The sequence below is a fragment of the Aulonocara stuartgranti genome (assembly GCF_965226115.1).
Source record: "Aulonocara stuartgranti genome assembly, chromosome: 6".
In the NCBI taxonomy this organism is placed as follows: Eukaryota; Metazoa; Chordata; class Actinopteri; order Cichliformes; family Cichlidae; genus Aulonocara; species Aulonocara stuartgranti.
In genome coordinates, this window is record NC_138944.1 from 39,787,680 (window position 1) to 39,806,369 (window position 18,690).

Below are 18,690 nucleotides of genomic sequence, written 5' to 3' on the forward strand. Positions count from 1 at the left end.
GCAGAAATTTCATTGCAGCAACTCAAAGTAATGCTCTGCAGTTTGTATGCCTGCCATGACAACATTGGAGAATGCACCTATCTGCTCCCCGAGGAGCTCCTGGACAGTCTTGAGGTGCAGCCTGGTGGCATCATATGTGTGGATGGAAACATAACATTCCACGTGTTGTATAAAATGTAGATCAGGCGTGTGTGGGGCCCAGTCATGCTAGGATGCCAGAGTTGACTCAGTGTTGTTGTTTTTTGGTTTTTTTGCCTGTCCCGTTTGGCTCTTTTGCCATCAGAATTGTTGTCTAAAGGCAAAGAAAGATGCCCAACGGATTTACTTTACCAAATGGACCATCCCAGCCTTGCCGTAATGGTCCATTTGATTCACCTTTTACTGTTCATTTTATTTTCACTTACTGAATACGGGACAGACTTGACTGGGGGAAAGAAGGGGAGAAAGAAAGAGGGAAAGAGAAACAGCTGAGAAGAGGGACGGGGGAGAAGGGCAAAAGACAAAAACCAACAGAACGGGCAGAGAAAAAAATGCATATATCGATCACCTGGATCACCTGCTGAGAAAGAAAAAAGAAAACAAGCAGAAGAGAACAAGAGTAATAGAATAAACAACATCACAATGATATATGGGAATATGACAGTAAATACTAAATATTAAACATTATTGTGCAGCACATAAGATCAACAGAACACAGTGTGCTTTGAGGTAGGAGCCAAAAAGGGTGTAGTTTGTGGGTGTGATCACCCGTGAGTTGACTCAGTGTTGCTCCTGCAACGAAAGCAACTCATTAACCCCCTCTGCTACCTAACTGACCAGATCAATATTTAAAAAAAAAAAAAATGAATCTAGTTAATTTGATGCTATACTCAATTAAAAAGTGGTCATTTTTTGCGCAGGGTATATCACAGAAATCAAGTATAATTTATCCATTTTAAAAATGTATAACAAAACTTGTTATTACTCCTTCTGTAGTATCAAAGAAGTGCTATATTTGGATAAATGTGCAAGTTGATTTAGTTCAACATCTCCAATGTTTCATATATGCGTGCTGCAAATAACTGACTGGGGCACCACAGTGGCTTTTTAAGTGTAGTGATTATTCACTTAAAAACTGCATCTCATCTGACCTATCAGTAGCACCTGAAGCTTATCTATTTTAGGTCCTTAAGGTTAGGCTTACAGAAAGAAGAGAATCATACAGAATGTTTTGTAAAAATAGCCAACTTTATATTTTCAGAGTACTAAGACAGCTTTACAAACAGGATGATATGCACGCACTCATCCAAAAGCAGAGGAACCGAAGCCCTGAATTTATCAGAAAGCCAAAACAAAAGAAAAGAAACAAAACAACCACACTCAAAAACCAAAACAACAAACACAGGAAGCAAAGGAGTACAAATGGACCCCTTGAACATCACATTCGTTCTGCACAGTGCACATGGCACTTGTGAAACTGGAGCAATCTGTCACATAACCATTGCAAGTGTTTCAACATTATATATATATTACATATTAACAAGTGGGAAGGAAGTTGAAATAAGCATGTAGTAGGTTAAAAAATAACCATTACTTCTTACAACTTCATGCAGGTTTAAATGAATGCATGGCCAAACAAAGCTTTGACAGCAAGAAGGTAACAAAAGATGGCATGTTACATAAACAATGTATATAAAAGAAGCTGGTGGTGGGGAGGAATCTGTGCCAGAATTGGGGGTAGTAATAAGGGGCGATTCTCATTTACATATTGACAGAATTTGGTCGACATACAACCGAGTGCCGGGTCCCCCTCTCCAATTCTCTTCAACACACACTTGCACACAACCACACTTGGAAGGAAAACAACAGGAAATGTCTTTGCTCCCTGTTGAACTTTCTCCCTTCAGAGTTGGTCCGTAGGGGCTATGGTCACTTTAGTCGCACATCTCCTCTGGCAACTCATGGGGGTTGAGGATGCCGGGCACAGACATCTGGAGCTTGTGTTTTTCTTCCTGGGCTTGGCGCAGAGCTGTCTCTCTCTCCTCCAGGAAGAGGTCTGACGTGTCCTCACCAGCAAACTCCTGCAAGACCACACAAGTGGACGGTTTGGAAATTTGGATTCATTTGGGTGTGTTGTGCTCCTTAAACCACACAGTTTCAACACCAGTGCTTTTAAATTCAACTCTTCTACTCTTAAATTCTATTCTTCTACTAAGAAGCAGGTGTCTGCAGTGTTTTCATTGATGAATAATATCTTTATGCTCATGTAAATTTGAGCACAAAGGTTGGCATACTTTGGATCCAAGCTAAGAATCATTGCTCATTGACTTTTGTGTTGGCAAAGTCAATTTCTAGCTGACAAGTTTTTTTGGCCATTTTCTCACCTTGATCTGCACAAGGAAGTCCCTTAGGTGCTCCTTAAAGGCTGGGATATCCTGATTGAGGCTGAATAGACCCGTCACAAACACCTTCACCTGGGCACTGTAGATAAAACATTCAATGAGCCTCAAGTCTGGAAAGTACAACTTGTAAAACTGTGGTCAAAAATAACATCTGTTGTAATTCTGCAACAGTTTAATTTTTTGGCCTCATATTCAAGAAAAAAAGCGCCTTTCAAAACACTCAAGGACACTTTACAGAACAAATAAGACAAGCATAAAAACAGGAAATGAACACAATAATAAAACAAAGCAACTAAAAGTCCTGCCCCCCACGGTAATACAATGAAATGAAGGAACAGAAAGAAGAAGAGAAGAGGAGGATCTGAGGCACCGGGATGGGATCTGTACCATGTCAGAGAGTTATGGTGGGGGGAGAGAGAATGAATAGCCTTAAATGTGTGGAGGAGTATTTTGAAATTAATACGGAGTTGAACCGGGAAGCAGTGAAGCTGCTTCAGGATAGGTGTGATGGTGAGTAGAGGGAGTCCTAGTAATAATACGGGCAGCAGAGTTCAAAGCAAGGTTCAGCTGACTTACTCTTGGAGGTGGGGGAAGGCTGTCTTGAGCAGGTTGGCGATGTACTCCTGGACATGTCCCTGATTGTTGGCTGGGCTTGCAGCACTCAGAGCAACACTAACTTTCCCCTCTTCCACCAGGTTAAACATATACGCCAAGATGGTGGCATGCATCGTTAATCCTAGAGAAAGGGAAGAACAACACGCTGGTTATTTAGTTACTGGCTGGTCTTATAAAAAAACTGGCTCCTGACTACACTGAAAATGGAGTGCTGCATCATTATTGTATTTATATAAAGGTCAAACTGAGAAGCCTTTATAATTGTGTGATGATACATTCATAATCTCTTTACCTGCAGTGTGAGATGTATCCGTGACCACAGAAAAGATGTGCTGCAGAATGTCACAGAAGTACGTCTGGTAGAAGCTCTGCGCTGCTGCTTCCTCTGCAGAAACATTCTGCAGGAGAGTATATAGGATCTGCAAGCCTGCAAAAGAGGATGCGACATCCTTTAGATCAGCAGAGATTTGAGAAGAATCTGCACTACATACACGTAAGGTCAGTTTCAAATTTTGCATATTACTTGATATTGTATTGTGTGGTATATTACTTTTATTTTGAACTGTTGTGCTCCATATTTCTATTCCAGCACTGCACTAGAATAAAAACACTAACTGTGCATCATATCTTCAGCTGTTCAATATTTTTATCCCATCCTTACTTATCTTATACGTAGTCTCACTTCATTTGTTGAAAAAGTTTAGATTCTCTCTCTTTTAAGCATTTTTATACCTATTGGCTGCCTCTTGTTAAACCCCCCCCCCCCCCCAAAAAAAAAAACAAAAAAAAAAAAAAACAAAACTAAACAGGAACAGCTTGTGAACAGTTTATGGCTCATATGATCAGTCTCAGAGCTGATCACATTAGGGATACCCGATCTCAACAACATCACATCGAATCAAAAGCAGAAAAAAAGCATCTCCCTCTGTGTTGTCTGAACAATCTAACAGGGTTAGTGCTTTCAGTTCAGACCTGTGTCAGCCACATTTCTCATCGTATGCTTAAAAGCCCAGATGATGGAGTCCAGGATCAGTTTGAACTGAGCTGGGGCAATAGATAGGAAGGCTGGGAAGCACTGGGAGGTGGCAGCCTGAAGGAGGTAGAAGAAATGGGTTCTGTGTTCTGGAAATTCTTCAAAGTCCTACAGGCATAAATGGAAAACAAGGAGTTAAGAAGGGTTATAAACTGTTCAACTTTAAATTTTTATTCTATTCTATCAGATACAGTTAAATCAACTCAGTTAAACCTTGTTTATCATGTTCAGAGTGCACTCGAAGACAGCGTCAAAGATCATGGGAATTTCTCCGGTGATATGGACTCCCAACTTGTTCACAATGGTTGCCATGGTGCTGAGGACCTCAGGCTCCCGGGCAGCTGGAACATTCCTCTGGTAGTCTATGAGCACAGCTTCCAGCAGGGGAGGCACAAAGTTCTCTGCCACCTGAACCAAAGGAACGGCAGCAATTATGATGGGTGTTTCACACCCTCATATTTTATTAATCCTTTATTTATCCAGGTAAAAAATCTCATTGAGATTAAAAATCTCATTTCCAAGAGAGACCTGGCATCATGGCAACAAAAGTCACATACCACATAGGTATATAACATTTAAAACAAATACAATATCCCATACAAACATGTGTAAAATATACAATAACAGATCAAATTAAAAGTACATTAAAAACAATCACACTGAGTAAAAGAGCTGTTCTCTCGTTCCTTTAAGACAGATATTAAAAGATTTTGAATAACTCTTTAGTATAACACACCATTAACTACTGGAGCCTTAAAAATATAATTAGAAGGTGAAAACTGACAACTCCTTTTACAATAATTTACTACATTTACAGACATTTGACTTTAACCATGACAGATTTTAGTTAAGCGTTTCATTAACACAATTTTAACATTATTAATTTGCACTCTAGCTTCAAAATAATAATAGTGCCCATTTTCCAGAGACAGTGAAGGTTTGAAAGAACATGCTTTGGTCATACTTAGGGTTATAGCAGGGAAAAAATCTAATTTAAGCTTCTCATTGTTTCTGAGGGGAAAAGAAACCCATGCTTACATGCAAAGCAGTTATTACAATTTTCAGTTTGTTACCTGCAGCATTTATTTCTTCATTGCTAAATAAATGCAGGAGGGGTTTTATATGAATTACTGCTCGAAACAGAAGTCTCCATAAACACAGATTTGAATCTGTTTCATTAGAGAACAGACTAGAGGAAACAAAACAAGGCCAGGCTCACCATCTGAGGGTCATTGGAGCGACTGACCCAGCCAGAGATTAATTTTAGCGTCTCTCTCTTTACGGTCCTCATACTCCTAATCAGAGGCTGCTTAGTCACCATCTCACCTGTACAAACGAGAAAAACCAACAAGTTTAAGTGGCTGACGTCTCCAATGAGCACATACTGAGGATGAATAAACTTTCAAGGGTTTCATCAAAAAAACTTGGCAGTAAGTTTTTGCACATTATTTTTTTGGTCAAAATTATTACTGTGATTTACTGGTTATATTGTCACAACAGTGATGCTGTGTGCTTGAATTCCCATTTCTTTACTACTGTAGGTTTTATGTGGTAAGCAGTCTAACAGTACTTTATTGATAAGGCTCAAACATTAGTCTGGTTAATAAATTGAGGGAGAGCCCATAAACTTACCATTGCTTTGGACGGCTGAGGAAATGTTTTCACTTAGACATTTGTAGACGTTGAGCATGTCCAGGTAGATGCGTCCTAGCTGGACAACAAAGGGATGGCCAACAGCTTTGCAGGCTCTGACGTTTGTCTTGAGGATGCTGCCCAGCTGACGCACCGTCTCTGCATCCTTCAGGATATCCACATTCTGTAGCACAAGTCCATATTAAAGATTAAGCACACACTAACAAAACAGAAGTGGGCTGCAGGCTGCCTTATTGACAATGTAACAGCACTGGCACATTACATGGTTTCTCACCTTAGTGGCTTGCTGGATGATGCTGTCCCACACCTGATTAGGCAGCAGCATGTATTTCTCTATCAGAAGCTCTTGAACAGCCTGGTCTGTCTGAGCTCCAATCATGTAGCCCACTGCCTCATAAAATGTATGAACCTGCAGGAATGGGACTGGGCTTAATTCTAACATAGACCTTTGTCAACATGTAGGTTTGGAACTTAGCAAACGAAAAGTTCTACTGCAAAACACAATTTCCATCCCGTGAAAGTCTGACAGACGCACTTAAACCTATTTAACAGCAGAACTATAACAAAACCACGTGAATAAGTCCAGACACTGGGCAGGGCTCACCTGCTGAGGCTGCAGGTCACAAATGATGGTGTTGATGTTGTTCAGAATCTCATCTATAAAGGGCATCACCTCTCCCACCTGAACCTGCACAAAATGACGGCGGCACTTTTGGGCTATCTTGATGAAAGTATCACATGCCATGTCCTGAACGCCATCATGTGTCTCTGTGCGAGGAAAAAGAGAATAAGCCGAACAAAATCACAATAAGCCTTATTCATTGACAGCAGCCAATGAGATTTAGTGTAACAATGCTTTGCATCGTTTCAACATTCTCCTAACACCAAGCATCAGAAAAACACAAAAATTCAGCACAAAATATCTCACCATGCATAAACTCAAACAGCTTGTTGACGACCGTCTTGAGGAACTTCCAGTGGGCTCGCAGGAAGCGAGGATACTGACCCACGATATACATGATGTTTGATGCTATTATGGCCTTGTTGTCTTTGCCTCTTTTCTGCTCACACAAGCCAAGCAGGTCCTGCGATTGTAACACACCTAATCAATTTATATTGTTTGGTGTTACAGAGACTGACAAAATCTAAACATATTTTTCAGCCATACTGATGCCATACTGTGTTAATGACATGTGCTACAACAATGTATGTTTCACCTTGATGACAGTCACAAGGAACCTCTTTTCATCCTCCTCATGCATCGCTCCGCTGATGGAACCAATGGCCCAGCACAGCATGTTCAGGTTTCTCCACGACCACTCGGTGCCATTCACCTGGTTGTGAAGCTTCTCTGTCATGATGCGTTCAGTATCAGCATAGTCCAGATGAGTCAGATACACTGTGCACAAAGAGAGAGTTACTTAATACAAAGTGCCAATATAACCAGTAAGTGCTGCTGACCACACCATTTTAATAACAAGATGCCAGATCTTTTAATAAACCCATTTTTGGTTTTCATAAATTTAAAGGAAAAAAAATTAATCCTCTTTGAGACCCCACAGGAGCAGCATACATTACTGAAGCATAAAATTACAACTGAAAGGTCTTAAATGTTGAATAACAGCCTGGTACATACAGGACGTAACTTGACAGTGAGAAAAACCCCTGAAAACTGCACAATTAAAATATTTTATAAATATAAATAAGTAATATTATAAATATAATATTTTATAGTTAGTCACAAAGACCGTTAACAACTTACCAAGAGTCTCTCTCATGTTCTTGTAAAGGTTGATTGCATCTGTGTCCTTCATAAACTCCCTGACCACTTCGCCCTGATCGTTCTCCACCACGAGCACTTCCTCTGGTTTGGCCATACGGCTCACCATCAGTAGACGCACCTGAAAGAAGACAGGGATATAGAGAGTCAGTTAGACACATCAGTTTTGTAAGAACAGTGTAAAAAATGCAATTATTTTGTTTTAGATGTTTGCAAGCATTTTATGCCATTTAAAAAAAAAACATGACCAATAAATAATCATAACAATATGATTGTAATGCTGTTCAATATAATCATAAGTTGCATTTGGGACAAGAGTGTGACCTCTTAATCCACTGACATTTTGAGGATACAATCTCTGTGTGTGCGTGCGTAATAGCAGCCCAACCTGGGAGAGCACAGGTAGGTAAAGGTGTCTGCGTGGTGGGACATCAGAGAGCAGTGGAGTGCTGGAAGTGGAGAAGGGACTCTCTCTGTAGAGTTCAGCTGCCAGGTGGTTCCAGTATTCCAAACAGATCTTAAAGATCTCCGTCTCCTCCACTTCTGACACCAGCAGCATGTAGTGCAGCGCCTGCAGACAGGACAAAGTGTGGTGAGGCTGGACAACTTTAAATGTTTCAAGTCAACTGATGAAACAAAGGGATGTATGTCATTATTCAAACTTCTATTCTTTTTTTAACGTGGGGGTTATTATGTCATGACTCTTCTGGTCAGTCACAGACTAGTTAAATTATCCTGTTGTAGGTAAAATGTGGTGGTCATCCACAATTACATAACAATGGGTTCTCCAACATCAGACGAAAATAAAGAACCAGCCAGTCAAGAATCACAGCTCTCACAGATGAGAAGCTCAAAAGAAGCTGAAAGAAGAAAATCAGCTGTCAAAGAAAAGATTCTGGCATCTTCATGGACTCACTGGAAAAAGTCTGACTGAAACAAAACACTTTACAGTGGTTTTATAAATGTTGATTTCTTGTGTGTAAAAGTAAGTGATAAGGATTCCATTTCTTGGAATCAACATAATCTCAGGTGCATTTATGAAGATGTTTCCTATCCTTAAAATCTTTGTGCTTCAGAACAGATATAGGACAACTAGGTCTTCTCAGGTCAGTTATTCGTTCAGTATGGATGTACTCAGTGCTTTAGTACTGACATTTGCAAGACAGAAAACTTTTATAACACGATCAGATGCAATACACTTCTTTATAGTGAGCTTTTTAAAGTCAAAAGATCTCAGGATATTCCTCACTTTCTTTAACCAAATGTGGGACATAGTATGCCCTGAATTTGTTGGTTTCAAGCATAATCAAGTAGTCTTCATTGGCTGTCCTATAAATATAGTATGAAGATAATATAATGGTACAGTTTGTAATTTAAATAATCTCCCTTTTACTTTTTAAGCAACTTCCTGATTTCCTGGTCCACTTGTCCTTAGCGTTTTATATTTCATAAAACAAACAGATAAGTTATGTTTACATAATCAAAATTAATGAGCCTTTTTATGGTTAAATTGCAGTACAGATTACTGATATTTCCTGTGCTACTCTCATTCTTCACAGTTCCCAGAACAATTAACTATCTATACTTATTTAAGTGGAAAAGAGAAAGGTCGACCATCCCAGTGTAATTGCTTCAAAATGTATACCATTGCAAAAGTGTAATAAGTAGGGATGGGTACCGGTATCGGCACCGGTTCTGACATAAACGGTAGTAACCAGACCAAAAAGCAGTGCACATTTCGGTGCTTTATTTTCCTGAGCTGTGATGCACTTTAGATTCTAGCCAATCAGTTTACGTTTCCGAGGATAGTAGGCGGGCCCAGGTACGTACGTTCTTTTAGAGCAGAGCTACAGATTAAAATGCCCAAAGCGAAGCGGTCAAAAGTCTGGCTGTACTTCACAGCAAAATATGCAAACTCAGCAGCAACAAATGCTTTAAGCTGATACTGTGATACTGTCAAAGGAAGTAACACCTCGAATCCGATGAAACACCTGGCGACGCATAATGTTTTTTTTTTTTTAAAGCCGAAAAATGCGGCGTATTTGACAGCTTGCTGCGAGACCTCACACCGAGCACATCTACTGCGGGTGTGGTGCCTGTTATCGGACCCAGAGTTAGCAACATCCCCAAAAACACGAAGAGGAGAGTCCTGGCCCCTAGCCCTGCCAGTGTAGCAGAAATGATGACGGATGATGATGCAGCAGCAGCCGTTCTTCTCTGCGTGAGTAGCTTAATGTTGCACGTGTATAATTTACGTTGAGTAGGCTAACCACGTTATTACATTAATGCATGTAAGGTGAACTAGCAAACAGCGTTGTAGTTACATGCGGCTGTCTTCTTGTTTGATGGCAGATACTCCCTTCACCCTGGCCAAAAAGGCTAAAATGACCAAAGAAAAAGTGGAAAACAGCTAAACATGAGAGGTTTTTGGACAAAGTTTGTGTTTTTTCCATTGTTTAAGCACTGCTTCCAGCCAAGAGTGATACCATATATGCCCCATAGCTGCAGAAAAGGCTAACATTGTTATCTTTTTACAAAAAAAAAAAAACAGCTGAACATGAGAGGTTTTTGGACCAATTTTGTGTTCTCCATTCTTTAAGCACCGGCACCGTTTCAAAAGTACCGGTTTGGCACCGGTATCGGATAAAACCTAAACGATACCCATCCCTAGTAATAAGGACAAAATGCATGAGGAGAAAAAGAAAATCTGGCAGTCACCTGATACAGAAAGGGATGCTAATATAGACAAAATGACTGTAAGCCACAACATGAGAGTTCAGGGTCCACATGAAAAAAGAAACAAACAAACAAACAAACAAAAAGAAAAACAGTGAAAATGTTCTCGTTTGTGTTGCTGTGTTGTCCGCCTACCTCCATGAGTGTCTCGCGTAGGTTGGGCCTTTTCTCAATGAGCTGGCCATGTTCTTTGAGGAAAGTGCAGAGGAACAAGCTCAGATTCTGAATAAAGTTTTGTTCGTCATCCTTCCCATTGGCGTACGCCACTCTGATGTTTGTGTTTAAAGGCAGCATCTGGCCAAACAGCAAAAAAAAAAAAAAGAGAGAGAGATTACTGCAAAGCCTTATAATTATTAATTTATCTTCAAAGCTTTCATTGAATCCATTTGGGGTTTTGTTTGTGGACATTGCATTTGCTGTAATCAAGTTTTATCTTATACTCAACTATGAGACCACTCAAGATTCAACTTTAATCTAAAACTAGAATATAAACCACAAAGTTATACCAGAAACACTGCCTGTTAAGGAATACTGGGTGATAACGTTTAGTATAGTTTCATTTAAGGAATGTTTTAATGAATATCATGTAAAGTAAGGACCAGGTTTACTTATAACTTTAGAAATGTAAAATTTTCTGGTAACTAAAGAAACCCTGATCTTATATTCATTACATTTTATAATCTTCTGTTCAGATAATTTGTCAGGCCACAGCTACGCAGAAAACTTCTCCATCTCATGCACTAGCATCATTTTGTTCTTAGATAGTCAGAGTGGAGCCTGAAGTACTAAAGTACATAGAAAAGTACTTAGTACAGAGACTCTGGAGAGAATAAACGATGACTTATCAAGTAAGAGTTTAAATGTTTGATAAAGTACAGTTTACCTATTGATAGACACTGATGTACAACATAAAATGGGCTACAACGAAACAGTTCTACAGTACAAATAAAGCCTATGACCTGACTTGCTATAGCACCATATGTCAGTCTGCTCAATGTTACAGACGACATAATATTCTTGTGTGTGAAACACAGCTGTGATTATTACATGATTCATTCAGAAAAGCCTGAGCTCATGCAATGGTCTCAGAAAGGATTAAACTCTTCACTTTAGCCTAAGGCACTCTGTACAAGCACATTCACAATACACAGCACAGTGAAAGTAGTTGGTTTTAAGGTGACTAAAAACTCTGTATTTTAGTTTGTGAACAGAAAGTACTAAACTATCCACTGCTTCCTCTCATGCTTTGTGTATTTGGGCAGTTTTTGAAACTTATCTGCTGTTGTAAACAGAGCAACTCAGCAAAACTGTTGAATTCACACATACACACACTGAAAAACATTTATGCCCATTTCTGAATGGACTAAGGAAAATTTCTTACTTAATCTACATTTATTTTGGGTCTTTCTTTTACTGAGAGACTGACAGCCTGTGCTGCCTGTTGAGCTTTTGTGGAGGTGGAAGGTTGGAGATTTGTGTGTAATAACTCAAACGGTATTTGTAAGCACGTTGTAACACTGAGTGCAATTAATGCAAGAGGCACTCAATACTAATTGGGTCTGAGTGCATACCTGTTTGAGCTGGGACATGGTGAGGGTAAAGAGGTTGACAAACTGCTCCTCATACTGGTTCACGCTCACACCAGCGATCTCAGTCAGACATTTCAGAGTCACATTGCGAAACATGGGTACGTTCAAGAACTGAAAAAGAAAACACAGCAGGTCAGTGCTGACATGTCTATTTTTCTTGCTCCTATAATTTGTGATGAAGGAATGCATTTCTTACATGCATACAAGTTAGCTGGTTAACAGCCTTGACTCAACAACTATGATAGTGACAGACTCACATTTAGTCAGCTCAGGGCTCACAAAAATCGCTAGCCCCGGGACGTCGGGCTAGCGAGTTTTGTGAGCCCTGCAGCTGTAACCAGTTCAGATCAATTTGACGATTTTATGATCATTATCTAGCACCAACTGCTTTATATGCATGTAATAAATGACTGATTCCTGACCAAACCAATGACACAACGAGTTCTGGATTAATGGCGATATTTCCACAATATTGTTATGCATCTTTAGGATGAACCACCATAGCTCAGACGGTGGGATCCCTTTGAACTGATAAAGTTGTCAAAATTTAAGGTTAAAACCTTTTCGAAGTTTCTACTTGTAATTGATTCCATGTGCAAATCTGAGCATTTGTTCTTAGACACTTTGCGTGACAACATTAATTTAACTGGCCTTACCATGCCATGTCAGTGTTTTTCAGTATAACCAGACTCACAGACATACTGTATCACGCTGTATTAGAGTTAATTATTTCAAGTTTTATTTAATGAAAGAGTATCATCTGGTTTACCTTGTAGACCAACGTGCTGATGAGTTTCGTCTCAAAGATGTAACCTAAAGGAATCCAATTCAAAAAGCGGAGTAAAGTCTCCAGGGTAGCGTGGACCAGTGGGGCATTTTGGGAATTTTCCTATGGAGAAGAATTATACACATCAAATTGAGGTATTGAGACTTGCACAAAATGTTTTGAAAACAACTGCGAAAAAAAATTGTTTGTCTTACCATTACAAACTGGCACAGCTGGAATATTTGGGAGAACTCATTGCACATGCTGACAGGGAAAAGAGAGCGGAGTGTAAGTACTCATCATCTGGATTTTTTTTTTGTGTTTTTTTTTTAAAGCTCTCACCCTTTTCCCCCAAGTCTAGCGGAGTCTACCGTGGCACCCAATGAGCCAAATGACCAACAATCTGGCTTTGCGTTGACCAGATTAACAAATGGTAGTAAATTTTACATACTGCTGCTAAAACCAATTAAAGTGGAGTCTCACTCAGGATGTCAGAGTTCACAATCTTCCCAGCCTTCTTCTGGGATAATTGCTACATTTTGTTAACAAAAGGTGCAATCTTACATCTACACAGCTTTTTTGGGGGAATCATCAGTATACAAATGCATACAAATTACAATATAACCTGCAGGTTTTGGAATGCAGTATGACTGATCGAAATATGCAATGGAAACGCGAGAATGCACAACATCAAAAAAAATATGATATCTCTAACTGTGCCTGATTGGACTGAAAATAAAAGACTCAAAATCAACAATGAACCAATATTTCTCCTTCTTTCAGTATTCAGTACTCAAATGTAAGACCTGACGTCCACTATTTGCTCGACATAAGTTATACAGTATATCAGATCAGTTACCTGTCTTTGAGATGCTTGGCCTTCACCTGGGTCATCTGGCCACTGGAGAAGTCAAACACCTCTTCACTGAGCAGTTTGAGGATGATCATGTTGTTCTGACAGAGGCTCTCACTGGTCCGACTTGCACCCACAATATCACTTATAAAAGTGGGCCAGTGTTTGGGCCATTCCTGCTTCAGGATCTAAAAGTCCAGAAATAGAGCTCATCATCAGCATCATTGCTTTATGTCAAACAATAATAATGTACACTATATCAAACATTAAATGCCTATTTACCTGTACAAGGATCATGTTGAGTTTTGAAATGTATACCCCCTCTTTCTGCAAATAAACATAAAAAAGGTTACATGTTATGTTAGCTGTTAACTATTAGCAACTACCCAATAGCCACATTAGCCATTTTTAATCAGTCACATAACAGCTAGCAGACTATGGTTAGAAAAAAGATTAATAAATGGTGCAGGGCTGACTGGGTCATGGATAGAATATTGAGCAGTAACAGACTGGATTACGGACACATGGGAAACTAGATGGGTTGCTGGCTGTGCAGAGCAGCAGGGGAACAGTAGCTGAACAGTGGAGAGAATGTGACAAACTACTCTGAGCAAATTTTGGAGGTGAAGTGAAGAGCTGCAGAGTGAGGCAGGACAGAGTGAACACTGGATGAGCAAGAGGTTGCAGATCCGGTGAAGAGAAGGCAGATGTGTACAAGATGATATACTTTTCTGCTTTTGGAATAATTTATCCATGTGTTAATTATGCATTTCTTATTTTGTTGTTGCCAGCCATAACTTCAGTTTTGAAGTGCAACCAATCAGTGAGTGATTGGTTCAATCTGCTTCACAGTGAACACTCTTGGTTTTTTATCGTTTTTATATTAGCATAAATACATTATTATTTGTAGTTTTTCTATAATCCTCTTTGTCTTCAATGATTAAAAAAATATATCTTGATATGTTAGGTATTCTGCAGTTGTACCCTTTATCTATTGATATGTTTTAAAATATATTTTAACTTCAGTCTATAATGAAATCTAAATCATTTGTAAAATTAATACATCAAGTTTTTCAAGAAATGATGTCTTTGCCATTACTTCTGTTGTTGCACAATGTGGTCAAACTTCCCTGTGGTATCAAAAATTGTGTCAAGTATTCTCCTGAACATCAGAACAGTTTGAAATTCTAATATCGGGACAACCCTATTACAATGACACGAGTATGTTTAAGTGCACCATATCACACAGGACACCTTACCTCCATGTTCGCAGGATCAGAAGAAGTCTTGATAATCAGTCCAACAACATACTTCTTGATTCCTGAAAACACAGACATGTGTTGTTCAGAGAAAACTGATTACACCTTTCAGACAAATAACATATCTGAGGAAGAAAACACACAGATATCCTGATTAATGTCATTAGGGTGATTTTTACCTTCACACTGATTTCTTGGAAGAATCTTCCAGCGTGTTTTGATGACTGTCTCCAGAATCTGAAGAGCATAATACTATTTGGGAGGGGAAAAAAGAAAAAAAAAAGAAAAGATGAGTTAGAGCTCTGAAAAAGACTCAATCCTTTCATCACGATTTACAAGCAAAAACAAGAGCTAACCTCAGGAGAGTCTTTGCACTGTCATGTCTCCACGGTGACCCCATGTGGACAGCTTTGTGCAGCCCAAAATTGATGACCCATGGTCTTTAGACATTGATATTACTGGGGCTGTCAACGAATATTCTAAATTCAATTATGTAATGGAATTCACAAAGTAATTAGACATTTAATTGTGCAAATTATTTGACTGTGGAAGGAGAACCCAGCAATGGCTGCGAAGGTGCAGCTCTGGCTGCGGCAGAGTTTAGATACACAGCTACTGGTGCGAGTGAGAAGTGACCTAATGTAATTAGTAAACGTAAGTGGATAAATATCAGCTACCAAAGATAAACACTATTAAGTCATAATATGCTTAATAGAAAAACCTTTAGCTTAAATGAATCTTTCAAGATATTTATATGGGTGTATTAACATAGTTATCAGTAACAGGCTAAGGCCTAATTTAGACTTTTTCGGTGCATCCTACAACATAACCTACATAAGTGGCCAATTGTGCATGGTATAATATGTGTTAATTATCATATGGTTATATCCTGCTGTTTTATATATGGTGCTAGTAGATAAAAACAAAAAGCTGGGATTTCCCCCCTCATCATTTTAAAGTCCTTATTGATGCTTTGATTATTAATCCATATATTGAGATGATGACTGCTCTCTCATTGATAAACTCAAAAACTGCAGTGAAGAAGTTCAAAGGAATTCACATGATGAATCAAAGGTACTGAACAGGCCTTTCACAATAGCTGTGGGCTGCAACTTGTAGTTACATCTTTAGGGAGATGCATTTCAGGTTACACTGTAAAGTTTAAGAGATATTTGTGCTCATGACAGACTTCCCACTTAAGCTTTAATCCCCAGTTAGTTTAGATGTAGTAGTTTGTTTTTAAAATACACAAAGTTAGCTCAAACTTGGTTTTACCTTTATTTTTTTGAAAAGCACCATGTGGTAATGACTGCAGAGAATTCACAAGCTAATTCTGCAGCAGTGACTTTACACCCACACTCTTCAGGGAAATTTCTGATTTTGGTCAACTGATTGCAAAACAGTGGAACCTTAAATTTGCTGACTGATTTGGCTATTGAGAAAAGCTTCAGGCAGCACTGGTCCCTGATGGTTTGATTATGTCCTGTTATTTGTTCAAAAAGATCATTGCTGTTCAGCACATTGAATGCTTATTCTATATAACTTATAACTAATCATTTTATTCGGTTATTTTGTAATGTGCATTTATGTAACTTTCTGTTTAAATACATATACCAGAATATGTCTCTCACTGTACTACTTTGCCTTTTTCTGAGTGTGCAATATTCAAATAGTTGGAAAGTGTGTCTCTCTCTTTTTTCTTTTAAAGCAATAATCATACATGACCTTTGGTCAGTGTTGACAGGTAAAAAACTAATTGTAGACTTCAGCCACATATTTAGTCACTGTTCTTACACAAAATATATACAAGTGTGGAATTGGCATTGTTATAATAATTGAACTGTTATAAATGGACACATTAACCTTCAACACTTGCACCTCTCAAGCCCTACGAGTTAAGCATTTAACTCTCTTGCAACAGCAGCTGTGTGTACCTTAGACCAAAGACAAATAAGTGTGCATACTAAGCACAGTCTCAGAGCCATTATATACACAAATGGAGACAGTAGCAATGCCAAAAGAAGCCCAAAACAAACATTCTGACAGCACTGACAACTGAAGATAGCATCACAAGAGTCTTTAAATCCGTGATCTAGTAAAAAAAGGCACAGCATGTAAGGCTGTCAAAAACTACTTATTTAAAGATAGTGACGCATGACCCATTGACTGTACAAGATATCCAGTAAACACTAGGTCAATCATAATGATTTCTCACACCTCACCTCCCTGAAAGCCTAAGCCTTATGTGGATAAAGCAATAAGCTTCAGCTCACATTAATACACTGGTCTTCAACAGTGTAATAATGTAGCTCGTCTAAGGCCCTAGCATTCCTTAATACATGCTTGTTATGCTCACACCTTAGTTTTCATGTTCTGAGAGAACTCCAGGATGGTGTCGACTCTCGTCCAAGCATCAGGGTGGTCCTTCAAGTTTGTGAGCACTTCCTGGGCTACTCGTTGCTAGAAAAGAGCAACATAGTAGCAGTGGGTTTAGAGCAACTTAAAGTATACTTCAATTTAACATACATGTATTTGCTACAAGACAAGCTCCCAAACCCATTAGGGACTTGAAAGTAGCACTGCTTTGACTGAAGGTGAAACACATAAAACACACCTGGGATCCAATGTCATGATACATGGAGTTGACAACATTGTCCAACAGATTTATGTCCAATTTCTGGCTGAAGTCCAGCAGCTGTCTGGCTGGGTGATCTGCCAACATTGTCATTTCTGCTGGCATAGAGATTCTGACAGGGGAAACGAAGCAACAGAAACCTTAACCCCAACTTTTCTTTGGGGGAAAAGTAACAAAAGAACTACCAAACACAAAAGAACCGCATCTGTGATTAAAATTTGCAGTACAAGTGCTAAAAACTAAGCCTTTTAGTGTTGAAAATTTACACTGTAAATACTAACACATACTAGATAAGTGGAACGTAAAAAAAATGGAATCGACAACCGATATTCTGGAGAAATAAATAAGTCAGAAACAGGTTATTCCGGTTTGGCCAGCCCCTCGTGGTAAAGTTATGACAGTCACTGAAACAAACCATAAACTGGCGAAACACGAAACAGCGCCGCCAACCCGCAAATACAGCATTCAACACACGTCCACTCAGATCCGTTTGCCACTATTGGGCGCAATTAAAGGTACCAGTTTACCAAGTACAATAACTTGTAAGACGTCTGAGTTCTATAACCGGTCATCATTACCAATGGTGGTTAGTTTCAAAACCGATACACCCTGACGTTAGTCTTAATAAGTTAATGGTGATCAGACGCGACTTACCTGATAGTTGGTGTCCGCTCGTCGAAAACTACTGATGGTTTTAATAATGTGAAACCGCTAAATACGATACAAACTAATTCGCAGCTTTATCTCATGGCACACGTTTACGTTACGCTGCCCTTAAAAGTCGTTAGCCAAAAGCTAATAGTAGCTTTCCTCGATTACACCAACAGTCGTAATTTAAAAATGCTGTCAAGCTGGATATTCATCGATTTTTTTTAGCGATATATTAAAGAATATCCGACGTTTCTTGTCTTTAGCCACTCTGAAACATAATTGGTAGGCTACCAGTTACATCCGACCAGGCTAATAGCAACTTAGCGTGCTAATGGAAAAGTCAATGATTTAGGTCCGCTGGCTAATGTAACATCAAGCTAAGCTAACACCAGAGTTTCACGTAGTCAGACTTGGAGTCGTATTCCGGGTCACAAAGTAAAAATAATCTCGTTTTATTTCTGGTTCTGTTCGCACACACTGTTGGGAAGCAAAGATGTTTAAGTGCGTGCAAGTGTGCTCTTCCTCTAAGCTCACGCTTCCAACCACGGACCGGTTAAAACCGGTTGAGACCGGGATATTCATTCTCGGTGTTTCGACCCGCCGAGCGCCGCGTAAAATTTGGACTAAGCACCCGCCTACTGAGCATCTAATTGGTTCAGCCATTGATTTCGTCACGCTTTATCATGGGCTGTTTGAAGCTGTCAATCTGGCTCATCTCCCTCCCCCTGTTTATCTTCCA

General features: G+C 39.3%; 1 protein-coding gene across 1 annotated transcript; it reads right to left on the reverse strand.

Moving 5' to 3' along the window:
* Positions 1–1,206: 1,206 nt before the first annotated feature.
* On the reverse strand, positions 1,207–18,583 carry xpo1a (exportin 1 a). Its single transcript, XM_082537578.1, has 25 exons — positions 17,955–18,583; positions 17,280–17,412; positions 17,024–17,125; positions 14,845–14,917; positions 14,666–14,727; positions 13,689–13,733; positions 13,413–13,594; positions 12,769–12,817; positions 12,557–12,676; positions 11,770–11,898; positions 10,334–10,492; positions 7,851–8,033; positions 7,445–7,583; positions 6,900–7,081; positions 6,611–6,767; positions 6,287–6,450; positions 5,957–6,091; positions 5,662–5,845; positions 5,249–5,355; positions 4,243–4,437; positions 3,969–4,137; positions 3,289–3,423; positions 2,958–3,117; positions 2,364–2,460; positions 1,207–2,060 (listed from the first exon to the last, which is right to left on the reverse strand). The coding sequence occupies exons 2-25, from the start codon at positions 17,403–17,405 to the stop codon at positions 1,914–1,916; spliced, it is 3,201 nt and encodes a 1,066-aa protein (XP_082393704.1). The 5' UTR covers positions 17,406–17,412; positions 17,955–18,583; the 3' UTR covers positions 1,207–1,913.
* Positions 18,584–18,690: the final 107 nt, after the last annotated feature.